The sequence below is a fragment of the Pinus tabuliformis genome, chromosome 8, assembly GCF_031772625.1.
Source record: "Pinus tabuliformis cultivar Carrire ecotype Pingquan chromosome 8, CPIR1, whole genome shotgun sequence".
NCBI lineage: Eukaryota > Viridiplantae > Streptophyta > Pinopsida > Pinales > Pinaceae > Pinus > Pinus tabuliformis.
Window position 1 is genome coordinate 1,738,046,521 of NC_142294.1, and position 19,650 is coordinate 1,738,066,170.

The 19,650-nt window shown below is 40.7% G+C and overlaps 1 protein-coding gene across 1 annotated transcript; it reads left to right on the top strand.

The window, feature by feature from the left end:
- Positions 1-4,010: 4,010 nt before the first annotated feature.
- On the top strand, positions 4,011-6,035 carry LOC149243054 (uncharacterized). The gene has a single exon (XM_089367752.1). The coding sequence runs from the start codon at positions 4,099-4,101 to the stop codon at positions 5,842-5,844; it is 1,746 nt and encodes a 581-aa protein (XP_089223878.1). The 5' UTR covers positions 4,011-4,098; the 3' UTR covers positions 5,845-6,035.
- The last annotated feature ends 13,615 nt before the right edge of the window (positions 6,036-19,650 follow it).

Here is a 19,650-nt window from a genome sequence, read left to right on the forward strand (position 1 = left end):
TGAGGATTGTGTCCAACATATGGGGTGGACACTCTACTCATCTTTAAGAACCAAATCAAGTTGAAATATTAGAAAAGAGTGTATATGTGCTTAAATAGGCATATGAAATAGAAAATGAATGTTAGATGAAAGTTAGAATTCAAACACCCGGATGCGAGTGACTACCGAGGCAATTAATGTGGAATCGACTGTTAGGCGGTGTTCGGATGATCCAGATGGTGGCCAGCGCACCATCCCATGCCCATCTGAGACGAATTCAGGCTCGCCTGCAAGCAGCATTTAATGGCTGCTTAGGCCGAGACCTGGACATCTTCTGCCTTGAAATGGAGCCTCCCAACCACTCAGTTTCCCCTCCTTCCTTCTGTATCTGCCCACCTCAAGCTGGAAATCCCTGCAGTCGAACGATTACTAAGAGCCGTTGTTGGCTACTGTGTTGTGTCGACCTTGGAAATGGGCATCACCATTCCCATTCCAGGCTTTGCCCTCTGAATCCAGCCCAGACGCCCTCTGTTCATCCTTTGCTATCTTTCCCAGCCTTCTCTCCTGCTGAATTCTCTTCCCACCATATTGACATGGTCCACCACCGCATGAGGAGTCGCAGAGGTGGCACTCACGGTGGTAGTGCTCGCCCACAGGCAGTGCAGAGCCCCGAACCTGCCTCACCTTCTCTTCCCCATGAAAATCCTCCCCCTCATAGCTCGCTTCACAGGCATTATCCTCACACTCGCAGTGGATGGGGTCGTGCGCAGGCTTCAATTGCTGAACACAACGATTTCAAGCTTCATACTGCTACATTTCCTTTGCCCCCCATTCCGGCCCCTCACTCGACTCAGTTCAGGTTTCGTAGCAACCTAAACAGACCTATCATCACTGCCAACATAACCATTGTCTTCTCTGAAGAAAGCGAGCTGCAAGGCGCTCCATTGAGAAGCTTTGAAGCGCAACATCAAGAGGAGCGTAGTCATGGAATTAGCCGAGACTCAGGGATGCTCCCGGAGGAAGAGGGCAGGGGAATTCGGAGTGGCGGTCTGCATGCAGAAGGTGGACATTCTGAAGACATTCGGCCACCAGGTGGTAGCTCAATTGGAGCGTCTAGTTTGATGGCTATGGCTGGTAGTACGAGTGGCACTCTTCCTGCGCGGGGGCCACAAGGTGGCGTGGCAGAAGAGGATGAAGACTGGTATCAGCATGCATGTCGCATAGTAGAGGAGTCTCCAGACCCGGATGTGCCCAAATGAAGCCACGTGGCATCCGTTGCCACCCACGAGGCAGCTAAGGTCTTAACTGCTGACTAGTTTGGTCAAGTCACTTGTTGTGTTAGTGTTATAGACATTTTTGTGCCTAACAGCATGGAGCATGAAATGTCAATAATCTGAGGGATCCAAAGTCCCTAAACATGTTGTTCTTACCCTTAGAGGAACAAGGTCTGCAAACCACAGCACTGAAAATCAGTTCTCCACCTGAAAACACTCAAAAACAAGCTATTTCTGGATCATGTCAGCTGCTCCATTGAGCATCTGCGCTGAATGTCAACTGCTCCTCCTTGTACCTGCGCTGAAGGTCAAAACTGATGAAGGCTACCTGCGCTGGGCGAGATTGGCCAAGTGGCACAGTCATTCTGCAAGGTGTCAACTACCCAGGAAGCTTCCAAACTGACACTTGGGTCAAGGAATTCGCCTAGTGATGAGTAAGAAGGTCTTGATCTCCAAGTGGAAGCAAGATTCTCCAAGTGGACTCAAGAACTGAAGATTAACTAAAGTGGGAGAGGACACAAGTCAGCTTCAGGCCAGTCTCAAGATGACTCATCCTTTCTCCAAAACCCTATATATAGAGCTCTCTCATGAGGTCTAGGGAGGCTGGAATTTTGTGCAAGTAAGGAAGTGCTGTTGGTTTGTGTATAGAGCTATTGGGTGTTTTGCTTGAAGGAGGTGAAGAGGAGATTTCTTTCAGCTGGGAGGTGTTGCTGGATTGGGCCCATTGTGGTTGTAACTCTCTCAGAACTTTACTTCTATTATCAATAAAGTATTTGAGGTTCTTCTATATGCATGTGTCTTTATGATGAATAGATGCTTGTATATTTGATTTATGCTAATCCTATAATCGATTATGGATGTATGCTTCTTGTAGTTTCCTTTTCTTGTGCTTTTACAGGATCTGTGTGTAGCTGGGCCGGTGAAAGGGCAAGGAGCTAGGAGCAAGCAGCAAGGAGTGAAGACTGGATCGACTATTAGCGCAAGATAACGGTTAGTAGATCATCCTTTTCTTCCCTCTCTCATCTCATAAAGAAGAATTCTTGAATAGCTTTGCATTCAGTTGTTGCTGAAGTACTATCACCTTCAGAGTGGGATAGAGGCATTCTGCATTAGATACTTTTCCCCCCAACAGTTAGTTTTTTTTTTTTTGTCTGAACAAAAGGCCGTTCTATCAAAACTTCTTCTGTGTTATTATGTGTTGTGTCAAGGCCTCATGTATGGTTCTTTTGCTATGGAAAACTGGTTTCCCCAAATATGGGGCAGTTTAGATACTCCTGATGAACAATGCTCATAATCGCTGAGGCTGGGGCCTCATTGTAATTTTATTTTTGTATCTTTTAATAGAATTAGCCTTACTTAGAAGAAAAAAAGTTAGAATTCAAAGAATAGAGTGAAGGATAGAATTCAAAGATCACGGAAAACATTTGAAATAAATAATGAATATTTTTAAATTTACAAATCATAATTAATGAATTAAAAGAAAAATTGTATTATGAATTAACAATTGAGGTTAATGTATAATTAATAACAATTATTAAATATTAAACTTAATGTGTTATGAATAAGAAAATAGAAAATTTAATGAAAACTTTAATGAGTAATTAATTAAAAAATAGAAAAGCTAATGAATAAATGCCATATAACAGATGGTCAAATTACAATACTATATACTGGAGAAAAAAAATATGAAAACAAAAAGAGAGGGTGGGGGCACTTGATATGAAAACAAAAAGAGAGGGTGGGGGCACTTGGGGGCGGGTGTGTGGTCGATTAATAAAGAACAGAGGATGATTAATACACAAATAACAATGAATAAGGGAGAGGGGGGTTTAAATTCAATAGGTTAAAATAAATTAAGAAAAAATAAGAACCCAAGAGGAAAAGGGTAAATTAATGATCAAAGTTATGAATGAGAGGTTTCCAAAAGCCACAACACTATTATAATTATGTATTATAGAAACCTACACTCTCTTAAGAATAAAGCTTTTTATGTTGAAAATACTTAATTTATTTGTTAAGGATAGAATTTATGCTGGATGGAAATTTTATAATGAAGTTAGGTATATATTTCAAAGGGGAATATATTAATTTATTGATTTAATTTTATTAGAATTGAGAAATTTTATTTTAAATGTTATTAGATTTTAAAGAAAAACATTATTATAGATTATTTTTAATTTTTAATTTTTAAATCGGTATAAAATTGGATAATAGAAAAAAAATTATAATAATAAATTATTTATTAATTATTATTAAAATTATAATTTATATGAAGAAATAATTAAATATAATGTCATTGATAAAATAAAAATTTTAATCTCATAAATGAAATTAGATTAGAATGGAATTATATGTTAGAAAAAAACTTTATGATGGGGCTCACTATATATTTGATTGCCGTCCAAGGAAATCATTTTATCTGGACTGCTTTAGTACAATAATTTAGCACTTTTATGTTAAAATGAAATTAGGTGTCCAGGAATGAACCACTTTAGTATAAAAATTTAACACTTTTATATCAGAATGAAATTAGAAATTGAAGAAAAATTTTAGAGTAACCCAATTACCAGATTTAAAACTTTGATATCATAAGAAAAGCCATCACCAAACATATCATCTGTCCCACTTTGCTATAAAAAATTAAACCCATCAACAAACATATCATCTGTCCCACTTTGCTATAAAAAAATTAAGGCACAATATGGATTGAGCAGAGGAAGATAAATTCTTGTTTATGATTAATTGATCAACTTTGTTCTTGAGGTTTGAGAGCACAACCTCGATCCAGTGAACTAATAGGAGCTTCTGTAAAGGTAAGTACAGAGAAACTTTCACTTAGACTGAAATGGGCGTGTTCAAAGGTGGGCTGGGAAGCATATATATGATGATCCAGTTGTTAGTGGTAAAGTTGGTTGTTTCATTGGTGTGGTTATCTGCTATTGCTGTAGCACAGCTCGAATTAAGTGACAGTGTGACAGGATCTGTTAATTTAAGTGATGTTGGACTGGCCTGCTTAGGCAATCTAGCACTCTTTATTACAAGCCTGTTAAGAGGAAGACTTTATTTGGAAATGGGTGCCAGGGATCTCATGGCCACCCTCACAGGTCCCAAAATCAAAGGCATACCCAAAATCAAAGACATAGATAAGTTTGGACTGACCACCACACATGAATTTAGTGATGCCTCTGTTGTAATGTTGTCAATGGATACATCCAATTCTTCCATCCAGCAATTCATGAAATATATACACAATGCCCATGATGTGGCCTCCATACTGCTCCAATGTGCTCCTTTAAAAGATGCATTAAGATCTCGTTCAATCCAAATTCCATCCGAATGTGCAGGTGCCATTCAAGAGATTTGTTCACATAACATCCCTGGATGCAATTGTAATTGCATTGTATTCAGGACAGTCAGAGATATCACAAACTTACTTGGTAAGAGGATGCCTGGAACACTACAACAAGTGTCGGATACCCTGTGCATACTGCCATCTCTGCAATGCATAAGAAGTGGCTGCCATTTGTTCAATCATGTGGGGAACATTTCCGACGTGGGATTGCCTGCAGTCTGTGAAATGCTTGATTTTGAATTTAAGCCACCCATCGAAGAAATCCCTATTTGTATCTGCATTCCACTGCATCCTGCAACCACTGATGACTGGACAAGCCTGCTGATGAGATCTTTCAAGTCTAAAGATCAGGAAGACAGAGGAGCCATAGTCATGGCTTCTGATGCCCTGGAAAACTACCTGGATCAGAGCAGAGGAGGTAGACTGGAAGAAGTATTCTACAGAACTACCTCCTTAATAGTGCCAAGGTTTGCAGAAGTATTAATCAACCTTGTACTGACTGGTTGCTTCAAAGTAGATGGCTTCTCTAGTGCCCTATTAGCGAGAAGGGCAATAAGCCATTACATCGTGGACAGTAAAGGAAATGGGTTCTGTGCCAATGTGTTTCTAACCAGTGCTGTGGTCAAGAGTACTGTCGATAACACCAGTGTTTGCCAAGTGCTGAGGTTTAGAGGTAGTACTCTTCTGAACCTCAGAACCTTATCGTTTATAGTGGGCTGTATCAACTTGATTTGCTCTGTTACTTGGATTGTGCTTGCTGCATTAGAAAGCGGCGTTGGAAAATTGTATAAAATAAACTCCATTCCACCCTCTAAGCCTAAAGTTGTTGCGATAATAACAGTCATCTGTATTGGCATGGGTATGGACTGTTTAGAAATGTTTTCCAAGAAAATTAGTGGGAGAAAAAAGCTTCTGCTTAGGGTAGTGATAGTTTTAGAGATCGGTTGCATTGCAACAGCCAGTGCAATTTTAGGAGCTTTGGGTACAAAGGGCTTTGGAACATGGCACTATAGTGCTCTGCAAGCCCTAGTTTGGGTGAAATGGGGAATTGGGTGTTATCTACTGGGAGAGTATTCGCCCGAATATGTTCACAGACCTTCCAGGTCAACCATGACGCGTAGTGGAGTTGAAAGTCTCGCATACTCTTCGGCCAGGTGGATTGACAATGGAATTCTGGTGTATTCTTCTGCATTCTTGTTCAATGCTCTCTTGTCTGCACTTCGGGGCATGCGGGCATAATATCCATGGAAGGACGAACTATGAAGCCTGTGAGATCATTGTGGTGTACTTTTCTTAGCTGCAATTCGGGGCATGTAGACGATGAAATTTGTCAGATCATTTCTACCAGGTAGCAAGTTTCTTTTTCTTAATTTAGTATGGCAGATCTTTTTGTTGTATCTTCTGCATTCTTATGCAATGCTGCCTTAGCTGTAGCATGGGGCATATGGGAGTAATGTCCATGGAAGAATAGATGATGAAGTTCGTCTGATTCTTCCTACTCTGTAACAAGCTTTTTTATTTTTTATTTTTAATATATGTAAATTTAAGGATAGATGATGAAGTTTGTCTGATTCTTCCTATTCTGTAACAGGCTTCTTTTTTTGTGTATACAAATTTAATATTGTTAGATCTTTTTGCTGTACTCTTCTGCATTCTTGATGATGTCTTAGCTGTAGCTTGGATATGTGAAAGTAATGTCCATAGATGGATACATGATGAAGTTTGTCTGATTTTTCCTTCTCTGTAACAGGCCCTTTTCTTAATGTGTATAAATCTTATGTTGTCAGATCTTTTTGCTGTAATCCTCTGCATTATTGTGGAATGTTGTCTTAAGCAGTAGTTTGGGGCATGTGAGAGTAATGTCCATGGAAGGATAGATGATAAAATTTGTTTGACTTTTTCTACTTTATAACATGCTTTCTTTTTAATGTATGTAATGTTTTAACTCAGTACATATATTTAGTTTAATACCGGGAACCTGAACTTTTTTCATACAAGATCAATTACGAGTAATTCCAATATGGCAAGTCTATCCAGCAACCTATAAAAGATGTAAACATTGCAGGGTACCTTGCCAAGGACATTGACTTAAATCTGTCAGTTGAAGGGCCATATCTATAACAGGTTGCCAACTTCAGAAATCAGGCTGCATACTTGTTATGAATCTTAGTGGAGAATACTATAATCAATAAACTGCCTAGAGGAGCTTTGAATGAATTATACTTCTTGGACAGTCTTGTCCTATCTAACTTAACTGTGATAAGACATCATTTCAATAGCAGTGATTCTTGTTTCATTATTTTTTAGTTAATTGTTTTTCTACAAGTTATATAAAATCATCTTACACCGTTTATTAAATAGATTTTTCATTTTTATTTCATTTGTTATGAAATAAAATTTTCATTTATATGCTATCCCGTGTAAATTTCAAAAGAATGATGGTTGTTTATTAAATAGATTTTTCATTTTTATTTCATTTGTTATGAAATAAAATTTACATTTATATGCTATCCTGTGTAAATTTAAAAAAAAATGATGGTTTTTCAAGTTGGCCCTCTAATAATCAGAAGTTTGAAATCAGAAAACGAGATTTCTGCATTTTAATTATGTTATGTTCAATTTTGTTAAACTTGTAATAAGGAGCGAGTACCATTTGAAATGCCTCAAAATGAAAATAGATACAACACATAATTGACCTTTATAACAGTCTAGTTCAGGACAAGGCGTTGCATAATAAAATGACCAAGAAACCAGTGATGTTGATTTTCACAAAATTAAAATAAGACCTTAGATTAAAATTAATTGTTAGAGATATTTAAATCCAAAATGTGTTTTTTTACGTGGAGTGAAGTTTTCCAATTCATCATTCAAAGTGATATATATATTTCTTAGTTTTAGTATGCTCTGGTTTGCTATTAAGGAAACTATACACTCTTAATTACTTGAATTTGATGTCAGATATGAAAACCAAAATATACCTGAGTTCTGGTCCAAACATCTAGACTATCCAACTAAGCAGCTAAATCAGACTGATAAGCCAAAAAAAAAATCACCTGAAAAATAATAGCAACTCATTGAGACTAGGATGAGTCAGAAAGCTTCTGAGTCACTTGGCTCTTTGCCATGCCAGTAAGAGCTTCCTGGGTCTAGTAGAAGAACCACATGTTATTCAATCCTTTGCATAGTACGATCCAAGGACTTCACATGGAGTTAGAGCTCTTCAATCCTTTGCATACTACGATCCAAGGACTTCATATGGAGTTAGAGCTCATCAAGCATTAACAGAATCTCCTCCCTGGCCTCATTTCAATCCAGCAAAACTCTTCCCAGCGACATTTTCATATGCCGATATAAATCTATTATTTAGATGTATTGATTGTGACAACCCCTGTATGGGCTGTGTGAGTATCCAGGTGGCTTGAATTACCAGCAGAGTTTAGTCATGGTAAAGCTTTCTTGAGGATTCCGCGCGTTGACGAACCCATGCCCCTCAGGCTCCTCCCCGAGCCTCACAGTAATCCCACATCTATAACATGCACACTAGGGGCATCCCTACACCTCAAATAGGAAACGAAACTTAAAACAAATAAACCTACAAGAAGGGGAATAGAAACACCAGAATAAAAACCGGGTTAGAGAGCAGCAATTGTGAAAGGATTCCAAAAGGATGGAGGTGGAGATAATTAAGCAATTGCCAGCCTGTCGATTAGAGCGAAGACAATCAAGGTAACAGTAAGGAAAAGCACGGAAATCTCTGGAAAAACCCGACAGACACGCAGAGGAGCCCAACCATGCTAAATGCAACAAAATCAGAGAACCGAGGCTCATAAAAACCATTAAATCTAGCGAAATGATGACCATGTGCTTGAATTGAGCACAAACACCTTCTAGTACACGATGATGATTGGAATGGAGTAGTTGAGGGTGGGCCGACCTTTTGGCACATTCCCTCCCATAATTGCTACGTGGTACAACTAGCAAAACCATTCCCCACCTATCTTATCTTATACCATCTCTTCCCACCCCATACAGGGAAGATCATAGTCGTTTCTCCAAACTAAATTGAGAAAACCTTCCCAAATTATAAAGAGTGGTGTAGATGATTGTTTGCATCCTTTGATGGCAAGTCTATTTGCCACTTTGTTTCTTGAGTGTCTTATATTTAAAGTAATGACCAACAATGATGGGAGGATATATGCTATTCTAATATAGCTGTTTTTCTAGTCTTTGGAAGATCTACTCTCCCTATTTAATTTGTAGCCATGATCTGATTCTTCAACTTGCCCTGACGATGAACCACAGTCGTTGGTTCGAAATGCGTCGACAAATGTATTATCATGTGATTTACACCGAAAAACTTTTTCTCATATACTCTCTAAAGGTTAGCTTCCAAGCACAATTACTTCCTAGTACATGATGATGATTGGAATGGAGTAGTTGAGGGTGGGTCGACTTTTTGGCACATTCCCTCCCATAATTGTTGGGTGGTACAACTAGCAAAACCATTTGTTGGGGCCTTCGTTTTGAATTTTGGGTTTCTGTGGGAAGGAAGGCCAAGAACAGGTGGCAGGGACAACAGTTGAGGTTGCAGAATTGATATCCAAGGAAAGGGGCAGGAAACAAGAGTGAATGGGCAGTTGCAGAAAGGTGGCAGAAGAGAACAAGAGCAACTGAGCAAGGGAAAATAGAAGGCAACCGAGGGCAAAGTCAACCAAGTAGAACTGGCAGTGAGAATGCGGAGCAAAGGATAAAAGGTAGGAGAGAGCACGAGGAGGGGGTTGGCGATGAAGTAGACGAGCGAGGACAGGATCCAGAGAGCCAAATCAATTGTAGAGAGGCGAGGATTGTCCTCTACTCTGGCTATGACCATTCTTGTTAGTTGTGCTCTTTGTGTATTTGATAAATAGGCTTCGAGCCTTTTGTAATCTATTATGTACTCTCTTATATTTCAATTAATGAAAGAAGTAGTTTAGGATCCATATTGTATTTTTGTGTTTCTTGTGGGTTATTTAAAATTTTAAATGAATGATCATTAGCCAGGTAGTTTCTTGTGTTGATATGAGTAGAATAACATGCTTGGATAGTACAGAGGGTTGAGTGTTATGAGCTATTGATGTATGTTATTTGCAACTTCCTTGATACCCCCTTCGGCCCCATCTAACTTCGGTCGCCGCATGCCTTGAGTGAGACTCCTTGCCCCTCCAGGTAAGGTGAAAATGTCGGTGTTGTCCTAGACTACAATGGAGCCTTGTTGGCTCCTTGTGCCTAAACCCAGGGTCTCTTCCCTATTGTCATTTGTGTGCCAACAAATGGTTCTGTTGTGTTACAGGTCTATTTGGGAACATCATTCCCGACATTCAAATCAGTACAATTAGGACTCGTCAAACCCTAATTTTGTTGCTACATGCCCTAGACAAGTCATCGCATTGAATGCCTCCATCTATGAAAGTTTCCTGGCCTGAAGCCCTACTGAAATGCTTCCTTGGGAGACCAGCGCAGCCTTGGTTAGGGGTAACTGCGCTTCAGTGCACTTAGGCCCACTTACACCTGTGCTGGGTGAGAATGAGCGAAATTTGCATAGGGTTCTGGGAATATTCCTTGGTTCTAGATCATTCTAGAAGGATCCCAGCTCTTATCCCATCTTATGAGCTCGAATTTGGATAGGCAATGGATTAATTAACCCTCTATCCTCTCATCCCTTCCTCCATGGAAACTAACTCCAATTATGGAAATCCATTCAATGCCCAATTTATGACAAAACCACCTCAATTTCCCTATAAATTGACCACTCATCATAGTGATCAGGGGTTGGACTTTGAAGATTATAGAGAAATACTGTTGGTTTGAGGTTTGAGATCATAATCAAGTAATGTTATGTTGCTGGATTGGTGTGCTTTTGGTGTGATGAAGGTTGGAACTAAAGCTGGATGAGTGACATGGGATCAGACTACTTTGGTTGTAACTCCTCCTTCTATCATTAATAAAGTTGTTTACTCCTTTTCCCATATTCTTGTCTTTATCTATGATGATTATATGTGCAAATGCTTTCGATTCCATTTGTTTATAATAGATAGATCGTATGCTTTGATTTGTTGTTGTCTTCTGTTTTTTATTGTAGGTACCAATTGAGCGGATTCAGTTCGAAAGGGAGCGACGGGAGAAATTCAAAGGAGATCAAGGGAAGCGAAAGATCACAAGTAGGTCCCTTTGTCTCATCTATCTATCATAGGAAAAGGTTAAACTCTTCAATTCTGTTGTTCTAAGTGTAGCTACCCACTTAGGGAAGATGTGTTTATCCGTAGATACAAATTCCATATAACACCAGGACTTGAAATAAAAAATAGGGGTTCAGAATATGGTATCGAGGATTTTTAAGAAAGAGATATGAAACTGGCGGGACAACCAAGTGGATCGGTTTGTGTCACAACACGCTGTACTTCGAAGCTGGACCATCATTAAGGTGAACGGCAAAATCTTTTACTCAGAAGCTGCAAGTGATCAATACGAGATCTTCTGGTGTAAGTTCTCGAAATAACTGTACAATTGGTTGCAGAGACTACAAGTGAAGGGTCGGTCAGAAGGACAGATGCCATCCCGTCACCGATGGGTTCCTACAAATCTTACAATGATCCACCACCTTGACACCGATCTAACAAGAGCGGTAGATTTTTGCGTATAGACTACTCTAGAGGTATACATGATCGAGTTCACGGCAGAAAGCTATCAATTCTTCTCGAAGGCTGATGTTGTGTTCATATCTAGGCTGAGAGGAAAATTGTTGAAGGAAGTAACTCTTTGGATTAATATTCTGATGGTGGAAGAAGGCTTAATTTCTTTCCAAGGGTTGAGCATTGTAGCGTAAAACCCCAGTTCCAGGGGAAGGAGCTAAAGGGGGTAATGTTATTGAGGGGGGGACTGTGTTGACACTGAAATGATGGATGTAGAGGATTCACAGAGGGCTACGGAAGTAAGAGTGTAGAAGAGAGCGTTGATAGCAGAAAAGTGGCAAGAAAGGGCCATGCAGGTAATGAAAGTGCAGGAAAAGGGACCACACCAAGCAAGAGTGGTGTCGAAGGGTCTAGAAGGAAGAGATGAGATGGAGGAGAACTCAGAGAAAGGGGTAGAGGTAGACAGGCCAGATGGAAGCCCGAAAGGTCATAGGAGCCCTCCCTCCCTAGTTGCGGGGGAGGTGTCTAATGGAAGTGGTCACAATAATCCCAAGGAAGATATGGAAGATGAGATGTGCGATGTTATGAGACAGTTGTTTGCGGAGAACAACGTGCCAAATGGAATCAAGCATCCAACCCCCCGAAGCTTAGGTAGCATTCACCCTGACCTTCCCCTAGTACTTTACAACAGTCATGGTAAATTTGTTGCTAAGTTGCTTAAAGTGATATAGATACATAGTGTGCATGTTAGATATAAAACATGTTTTGGTACCTCTAACAATAGTGGGAATAGCTGTACTAGTAATCTAGGATTACAAGGATATCAACGACTTGCAACTCAAGGCTTTGTGCTTGTACCACACGCTCAGGCCAGAATGGCTGGATCCTTTACCAGATACCCAAAGTTATCTGGCCAAGGGAACGAGGATGTGAAGTAACACTGGTACCTATGCGAAGCCATATGGAGAGCTCACTAGACACCCGACAATGTGAAGTTGATCAAATTCTAGACCACCCTTAGGGAGAGATCCCTGAGATGGTTTATCAAATGGGTAGAGTTAAACCAAAATCCAACCGTAGACGACATCAAGAAGAGCTTCGTGCAAGAATTCAAGCTTCCCAAAACAGATCAACAAGGGTTGTCAGAGTTATGGGAGATCAAACAGCGGGAAGGGGAAACTACCTGGGATTTGATGCAGAGGTTCAAGGATGTGATCGGCAAGTTGAGTTACACCATAAACCCCAATCACTAGAGGGATTGGCTTAGCAAGGCACTCCTACCCCTTACCTGGGCACCCTTAACACAACAGAAGATTGAGACCCTACAAAATTCTCTAGAGCAAACAAATCACATTGAGGCTATGGCAAGGTATCCACATGAGTATCAGGGGGGATAGGGTCACAAGATTCGTCGATCATGGGGTTCCAGCACCAGATAGCCAACCTAACGGAGAAGTTGAAAGACTTATAGTCGATCCACCCTGTGATACCCAATGTGTGGTGCACCCATTGTTTGGTTGAAGGTCATGTCACGACTGAGTGCCCAAGACTGAGAGGGACGAGTACTACATCAGGGACCACCAGGCCATCGGGGGCTCCATCTACAATAGGAGTTGTGGCGATAGGATCTCAAGGAGCATTCTTGGGAAAAAACCAACCTAAGTAATGTGAGGTCTATAGGAGCTATGGACATTCACCATGGTTGTGTCTGATATTGCTGAGGTACTCAAACGTACCAAACAATAACTACTATGAGTTCTGCGCATCCACGACTCACCACACAGACTAGTGTCAAGCATTGGATGCACTAGCAGAGAAGCTAGACCAGTCGACATTTAGGATCAATGAGACTACTCGCGGAGGGCGAGGAGGAGGAGGAGGAATGCGATGAGGAAGAACAAGGGGCATGGGACTTGTGCGATGCTATAACTGCGACCAAGAAGGACATGTCGCCAGGAACTGTCCTATTCCAAGAAGACCTTGGTGCTCTCAATGTCGAGTTAATGCACATGCAAGAGAGGATTTCCCCGAATTGATTGTGAGATGGGAAGATCAAACCAAGTAGTGAGGGACTAACTTGATCAATTCAAAACCGAGGGCTACTGAAATAATTCCACTGTCCAACATAAACATAGTCACCGGGGGTGGAAAGAAGATGGGGGTTGACTGGGGGGTTCCAGACCAACCCTTGATTTTTTGGGTAGCTTCCCCAAAGCGATCATATGACCCCGGACAACAGAAGCAGTACTATCAGGAGGCAACCAAGTTGTTTGAAAAACTGAAGGAATCCCAGAAGTATAAGGCTCTAGATTTGGCAAAACCCATTGTTTCCCACCCGATTGAGGAATGGTTTAGACTGTTCTTGTGGATGTTCAACAATTATCAGATGTTGGGGGAGCTTTGAAGGAGTCTGAAAGCAATTCTACCAGAAGGAGAAAGTGGGGAAGAAAGAAAAGAAATAAGAAGAGAATAGGTAGGGAATTCAGAATTGACGCACAAGTTGCAAGATTCCAGATCAAAGATACAATGTTAGACTTGGGTTCGGACGTTAACATTCTACCCAGGAAAACATGGGAGGCACTAGGGAAACCATAGTTGAAGTATTCACCAATCCAACTATGGATGGCTAACCAGTACTGCATTCTTCCCATCGGAAGGCTGGAAGATGTGGAAGTAGATGTAGCAAGAGTGAAGACACATGCAGATTTTGAGGTGATAGATATAATGGGTGACAAAGATCCTTACCCAACATTGCTCGGCATTGACTGGGCTTATGAGAATTAGGTTTTCATCAATCTAAAGAAAGAGTTGATTATCATTGAGGTGGAGGGGATGTGGATGATACAACCACTCGATCCATACTAAGGGCCAAGACTCACAGAACCGGTAGACGACCGAGATGAACCTGGAACGCTAGACCAGCTCTACTGATTAATAATTGGGAGGAGGGAGGATTACATCAATTCCACGATGGACGAATCAGTCAGTTCGAGGAGTATACAAAGCTCAGAGGTTGGCTCTGAGGCTGCATGGGATGTTTTGTAGCAAGGAGGATACAAAGTCAATACCATATGTTGCACTATGATATGTCGCATCAATTGGATTGGAATGGAGGTAAGTGATTATCCCACTTTCCATGGTATAGATTCGGTAGACGTATTTCTAAATAGGGTTGATAAAACCCTAAGGGAAAGCCACAAGGTACTGTTGTTGGATATTGCACTGTGATGGGGAGCACACCACAACACCCTTCATGACTAGGATAAAATCAAGCAGGCCATGAGAGAAGGGTTCAAGCAAGAAGGGGACCGACCGCGAGAGATTGTAAAATACAGGGGAAACTCTGATCCTCGACAACACCTGGAGAGCTGCATAGACAGATGGAACAGGGAACGGATCCCGAAGGAACTATGGGTACACATGTTCATACACATCTTGGGCACAGTCCCTCAAGTGTTGTACATACAGGAAGAAATTCGAATATAAACAGGGGACTGGGACGCATGCGCTGGATAATTCAGTAGCAGTTTTTCGTTCAAAGATAGTGATAAACGACTAACTGAGGCTCTATATGTCATCAAAATAATCCTCTTCACATTAGGTCAGTTGTGGGAAGGATGCATTAACGAAAAGTTCCTACAATACTTTTACGAGTTATGGTACCCAGAGTCCATGGCTTACAGGAAGGTGAGCGTAGATCCAGAGGAGGATGGTCTAGAGGGATTGAGTCACCTAATGTTTCAGGACACTGAAGGAGAAAAGGATTTTCGAGAAGGACCGACAACATATTCCCCTCACTTGCTCCCAGTAAAAATCCAGAAGCACAACATTGGCACAAAGGATAAACCTAAGAAGGCATCAATCAAGGACTACTAGGACGAGCACACATCCATGGAAATTTTTGATCTATTGGCAGAGTATGAGGACTTATTCCCAACTTTAGTCACTGGATTAAAAGGAATCAAAGGAGACATTAGAGAAATGAAGATTGTGTTAAAGCTTGATGCCAAGCTTGTGAAGCCCAGACCATATAGGCTAAATCCAAGAGTAAAAGAAAAGGTCAAGAAGGAGATAGATAAGATGCTGCAAGAATGACTCATCTTTATGGTAGACAAAGTAGAATAGATCAACCCAATAGTGATGTAGAACAAAAAGGATGCCACAGAGATAAGGGTCTGTGTAGAATACCATAGTCTCAACAACGTTTGTGTACATGACCCATTCCCCATGCCTTTCAGTGATGAAGTCTTGGATAATGTTGCAGTGAATGAAGCATATTCCTTCACAGATGGGTTCTCAAGGCACCATCAAGTTATAATAGTAGAGGAGGACAAGAAGAAAACAACATTCACCATGGAATGGGGCTCATATGCATACCACATCATGCCATTTGGCCTAAAGAATGCACCTGTCATTTTCTCCCGGATTGTTATCGCCACTTTTAGAGATTACATTCACCGATTCTTGGAGGTATACATGGACAATTAGACAGTTTAAAACCTGTTGAAGAAGCATGACAACTTACTTAGAGTGATGTTTGATCAGTGCAAATAGTTACAAATCTCTTTGAACCTAAAGAAGTGTATCTTTGCAGTTCTATTTGGTACGTTGTCGGGCCACATCGTTTGCAAAGAGGGTGTTTGTATCAACCCTGCAAAAGTTGTGGAAATTGCAAATATGGACCCACTGACCATTGTGAAGAAGTTGCGATCGATGTTGGGCCACACAAGGTATTATCGATGATTCATCCACAACTATGCATCCATCACCACTCCCATGGAGAAGCTTCTTAAGAAGACAAAAGCATTCAAATGGATGGAGACTTTTCAAGCAACGTTAGACAACCTGAAGGAAAAGTTGGTAAGTTCTCCCATCTTGGTATATCTAGACTGGAATAAGAAATTTCATGTACATATTGATGCACCAGGCATTGATCTAGGGGCAATGTTGGCACAACCAGGAGAAGGGAACTTGGATCATCCAATCTACTTGGCAAGTAGGAATTTGTCATCTACAGAAAAGAACTACACACAAACGAGAGAGAAGCATTAGCCACGGTGTGCTTCTTGCAAATGTTTCAGCACTATTTACTTGGAGCCCCATTCAAATTCTTCACAGACCACTCGACATTGAAATACCTGGTCAACGAGCTAGTCTTAGAGGGAAGAATTTGTAGGTGGTTGTTGTTGTTCCAGGAGTTTACATTCGAGGTCATCATTAAACCAGGTCAGTCGAATGTGGGACCTAATCACCTCTCAAGACTGGAAAAAGGGGAAAGTAGGGGCTCCTTGGATGAGAAACTACCAGATGCTAATTTTTTCCGCATAGAAGCAATACCAAATTACTTGTAAGAAATCACAACTTTCCTGGCCACAGGGAAATGTCCAGAGGGATATACGATGGTGTAGAAGAGACACATGGTGGTGAGAGCGGATGACTATCAATTGATCGTAGGACATTGGTATAAGATGGACCTCGAGCAGGTCTTGCGGCGGTGTCTCATCTAGCATGAAAGAAAAAATTTCCTATGTGAGTGCCACTTTGGAGTTGCAGGAGGACATGTCGGAGGAAAAGAAACAGAAAGGAAGGTTTTGCAAGCAGGGTTATGGTGGCCTACACTCTACAAGGATGCCAAAGAATATGCGAAAGGGTGTGATGTATGTCAAAGAGTTGGAAAACCATCGCATTGTGATGAGTTACCATTAGATCTAGTATGCACAGTCAAGATCGTATGGTATATTATCACAACTACCCAGTATCTCACATGATGGGTGGAGGCGACACCAGTGAAAGATTGTACAACATACATAGCTACAAGGTTCATTTTTTAAAACATCATATCAAGGTTTGGGTGCCCAAAAAGCATGATGAGTGACCAAGGAATTCATTTTATAAATGAAACAATTTTGTCTCTCCTGCAGAATTTCCTAGTCTAACATCATAAGAGAAACCCATACCATCCTTGGGGTAACGGAACAATCAAAGCCTTCACCAAGATACTTGAAAAGGGACTAATGAAGATATGTTTGGTGACTCAAGACAATTGGGATGAATGTGTACCAGCCACACTATGGGTGTACATAACGACAATAAATCAATCACACAAGCAACCAAATTTCCAATTGGTATATGTACGGGAAGCCATGGTACTGGCTTAATTTGCAGTATCAAGCATCTTTATTGCCTGAGCTGCAAAGATGACAGACAATGCATTGCTACATAAGCACTTGGAGGAATGGATGGAATTAGATGAAGCCAAATTTCTAGCCGAATTCCATCAGTCCGTTGAGAAAAGAAGACAAAAGGCATGACATGATAGGCACATTAAGAAAAGAACTTTCACAGTTGGAGGGAAAGTTTTATTGTATGACAAAAAGTTCCAGAAGTTCCCGTGAAAGTTGCATATGCGTTGGTTAGGTTCATTCATAATCGCGGAAATTAGGGAGTCCGAAGCGGTGAAGCTCATGCAACTAGACGAAATATTGATACCACGATGGGTGAATGGCGCACGCCTGAAGCCTTTCCACCAACCCAACACCCAATTTTCTAATTGATGCAGTCTCTGAAAAGGGCCCTTAGGTAGGTTTAGAGTTAGTAGGAATAAGTCAATCAAGCAATTAGTCCATTTATTTCTTTACTTCCAATTCAATAAAACTCGTGTCTTAGTTTAGTTATGGCACCTATGCCACCACACCACAACCGGCTGTGGTCGGGGAGGTCAGTCGTACATTTCACGTGTTATCTACCGTACTCAGAGTCTTTTCTGTAATAATTAGGCAATAATACCCCTGTCCAGTAAATTTTCGTAGAATATTTTCCCGTTATGGAAAGAATTAACTAATAAACATCCACCATTACGGCCACATATTACCCATTTGCTCCACTTTGTACTTTTTTTTTTCCATGATACATCATCCAAGTCAGGTCTAGATCAATCAACGAAAGGCTAACATGATCGAGTCTGCATAGGGAAATTTGTTGTAGTAATTAGTTAGCGAATCTAGTCATAAACGTCGTGTTGAAGTTGATCTACTTAATTCAGATGACTATGCAGGAAGTTTCAGAATTTACAACTTAGGTGGCATAATTGTTCGAGTCTCAGTTCAAATCTTAGCAACATTGCCCAAGCATTCTCTATCAACCTCCTATGTCTATTGTTTACCAATGACACTACAAAATGACGAAGATGCCCATATCAGTTCATGAAGATAAATTAGATGAGAAAATTTTTGTTTTAGAAACATTATATGGGAAATACAACAAGGCAACGCTGGTAGACAATGACTTCTTAGATTTCTTCTAGTTCCTAGCTCTCAAGCAAGAGGTATATACAAAATAATTTATGAAGGGTGATGGCACCAAGGCGACAACGATGAAGGTAGCATTTCAGGGACTTCAGCAATCGACATTAATCAATTTGAGGAGTCTACCAATATTCAGAACATCTTTTGCTGCAATGCAATGCACTAAATGTCTAGTTAGCAGGATGCATGGTGGTTCGCTCTAGTTAGACAAGGAATATCCAATCCATGTGGATGACATTCAACACCTCACATGATTATCAACAAAAAGAAATGCAGTCTCGACAACGTTCCAAGCAGGGTGAAGTGAGCCAAGAAAGAGGGAGATGATGACTATTACTGCAAGTATAACACCAAGCGCGGTGGTAAGGGTGCTAAGATAGATTTAATCAACAAATACCATATTAGATTCGCATCCTATATCATTGTCGGGAAAGTGATGCAACATTTCTCCAGGAATGAGTGTGTTTTGGACACCATATCAATTGCAGAACATTATTCGTAAGGGATTTTTCTCAATAGGTATGAGTTCCTGCTAAATGAACTATTTGAAGCATGCAAGGATGTCTACACACGAAGCACAAATTTCATTTTCGGGTATTTGATCATGACCTTGGGATGTGGAAATGGTGTTTTCCAAGAAGGAGGGACTGGGTAGAAATCATAGATTAACAAGCACTAGCACTCAAATACATGTTGTGGAGAACATCCGGAGATCCCACTAGTAAAGAGATCAACGAGGTAGCCTTTAGTAACTGGTACAAGAAGATGCTCGCAACCACAAGGGCAGTGGAAAGAATTCCCAAAGGATTTATGGATAACTACTCACAAGAAATATGGTTTGGGGTGACGCATTGCCAAACTTACCTCAGGCCATAATGTGTCCACCCTAAGAATTTTCAAATGAGGCTACAAAACTTTATGTTAGCAGAAGGGGAATTCCACACTAATTTTGAGTCGTGGCTAGGGGTCTCCTGTGATATCAAAGATGACCAATACAAATATTTGTTTAAGGGCATGCAACCACAACCTCTGATAGGAGATGCATCCGAGAGCAGAATGAAGAGGGGGGCGGA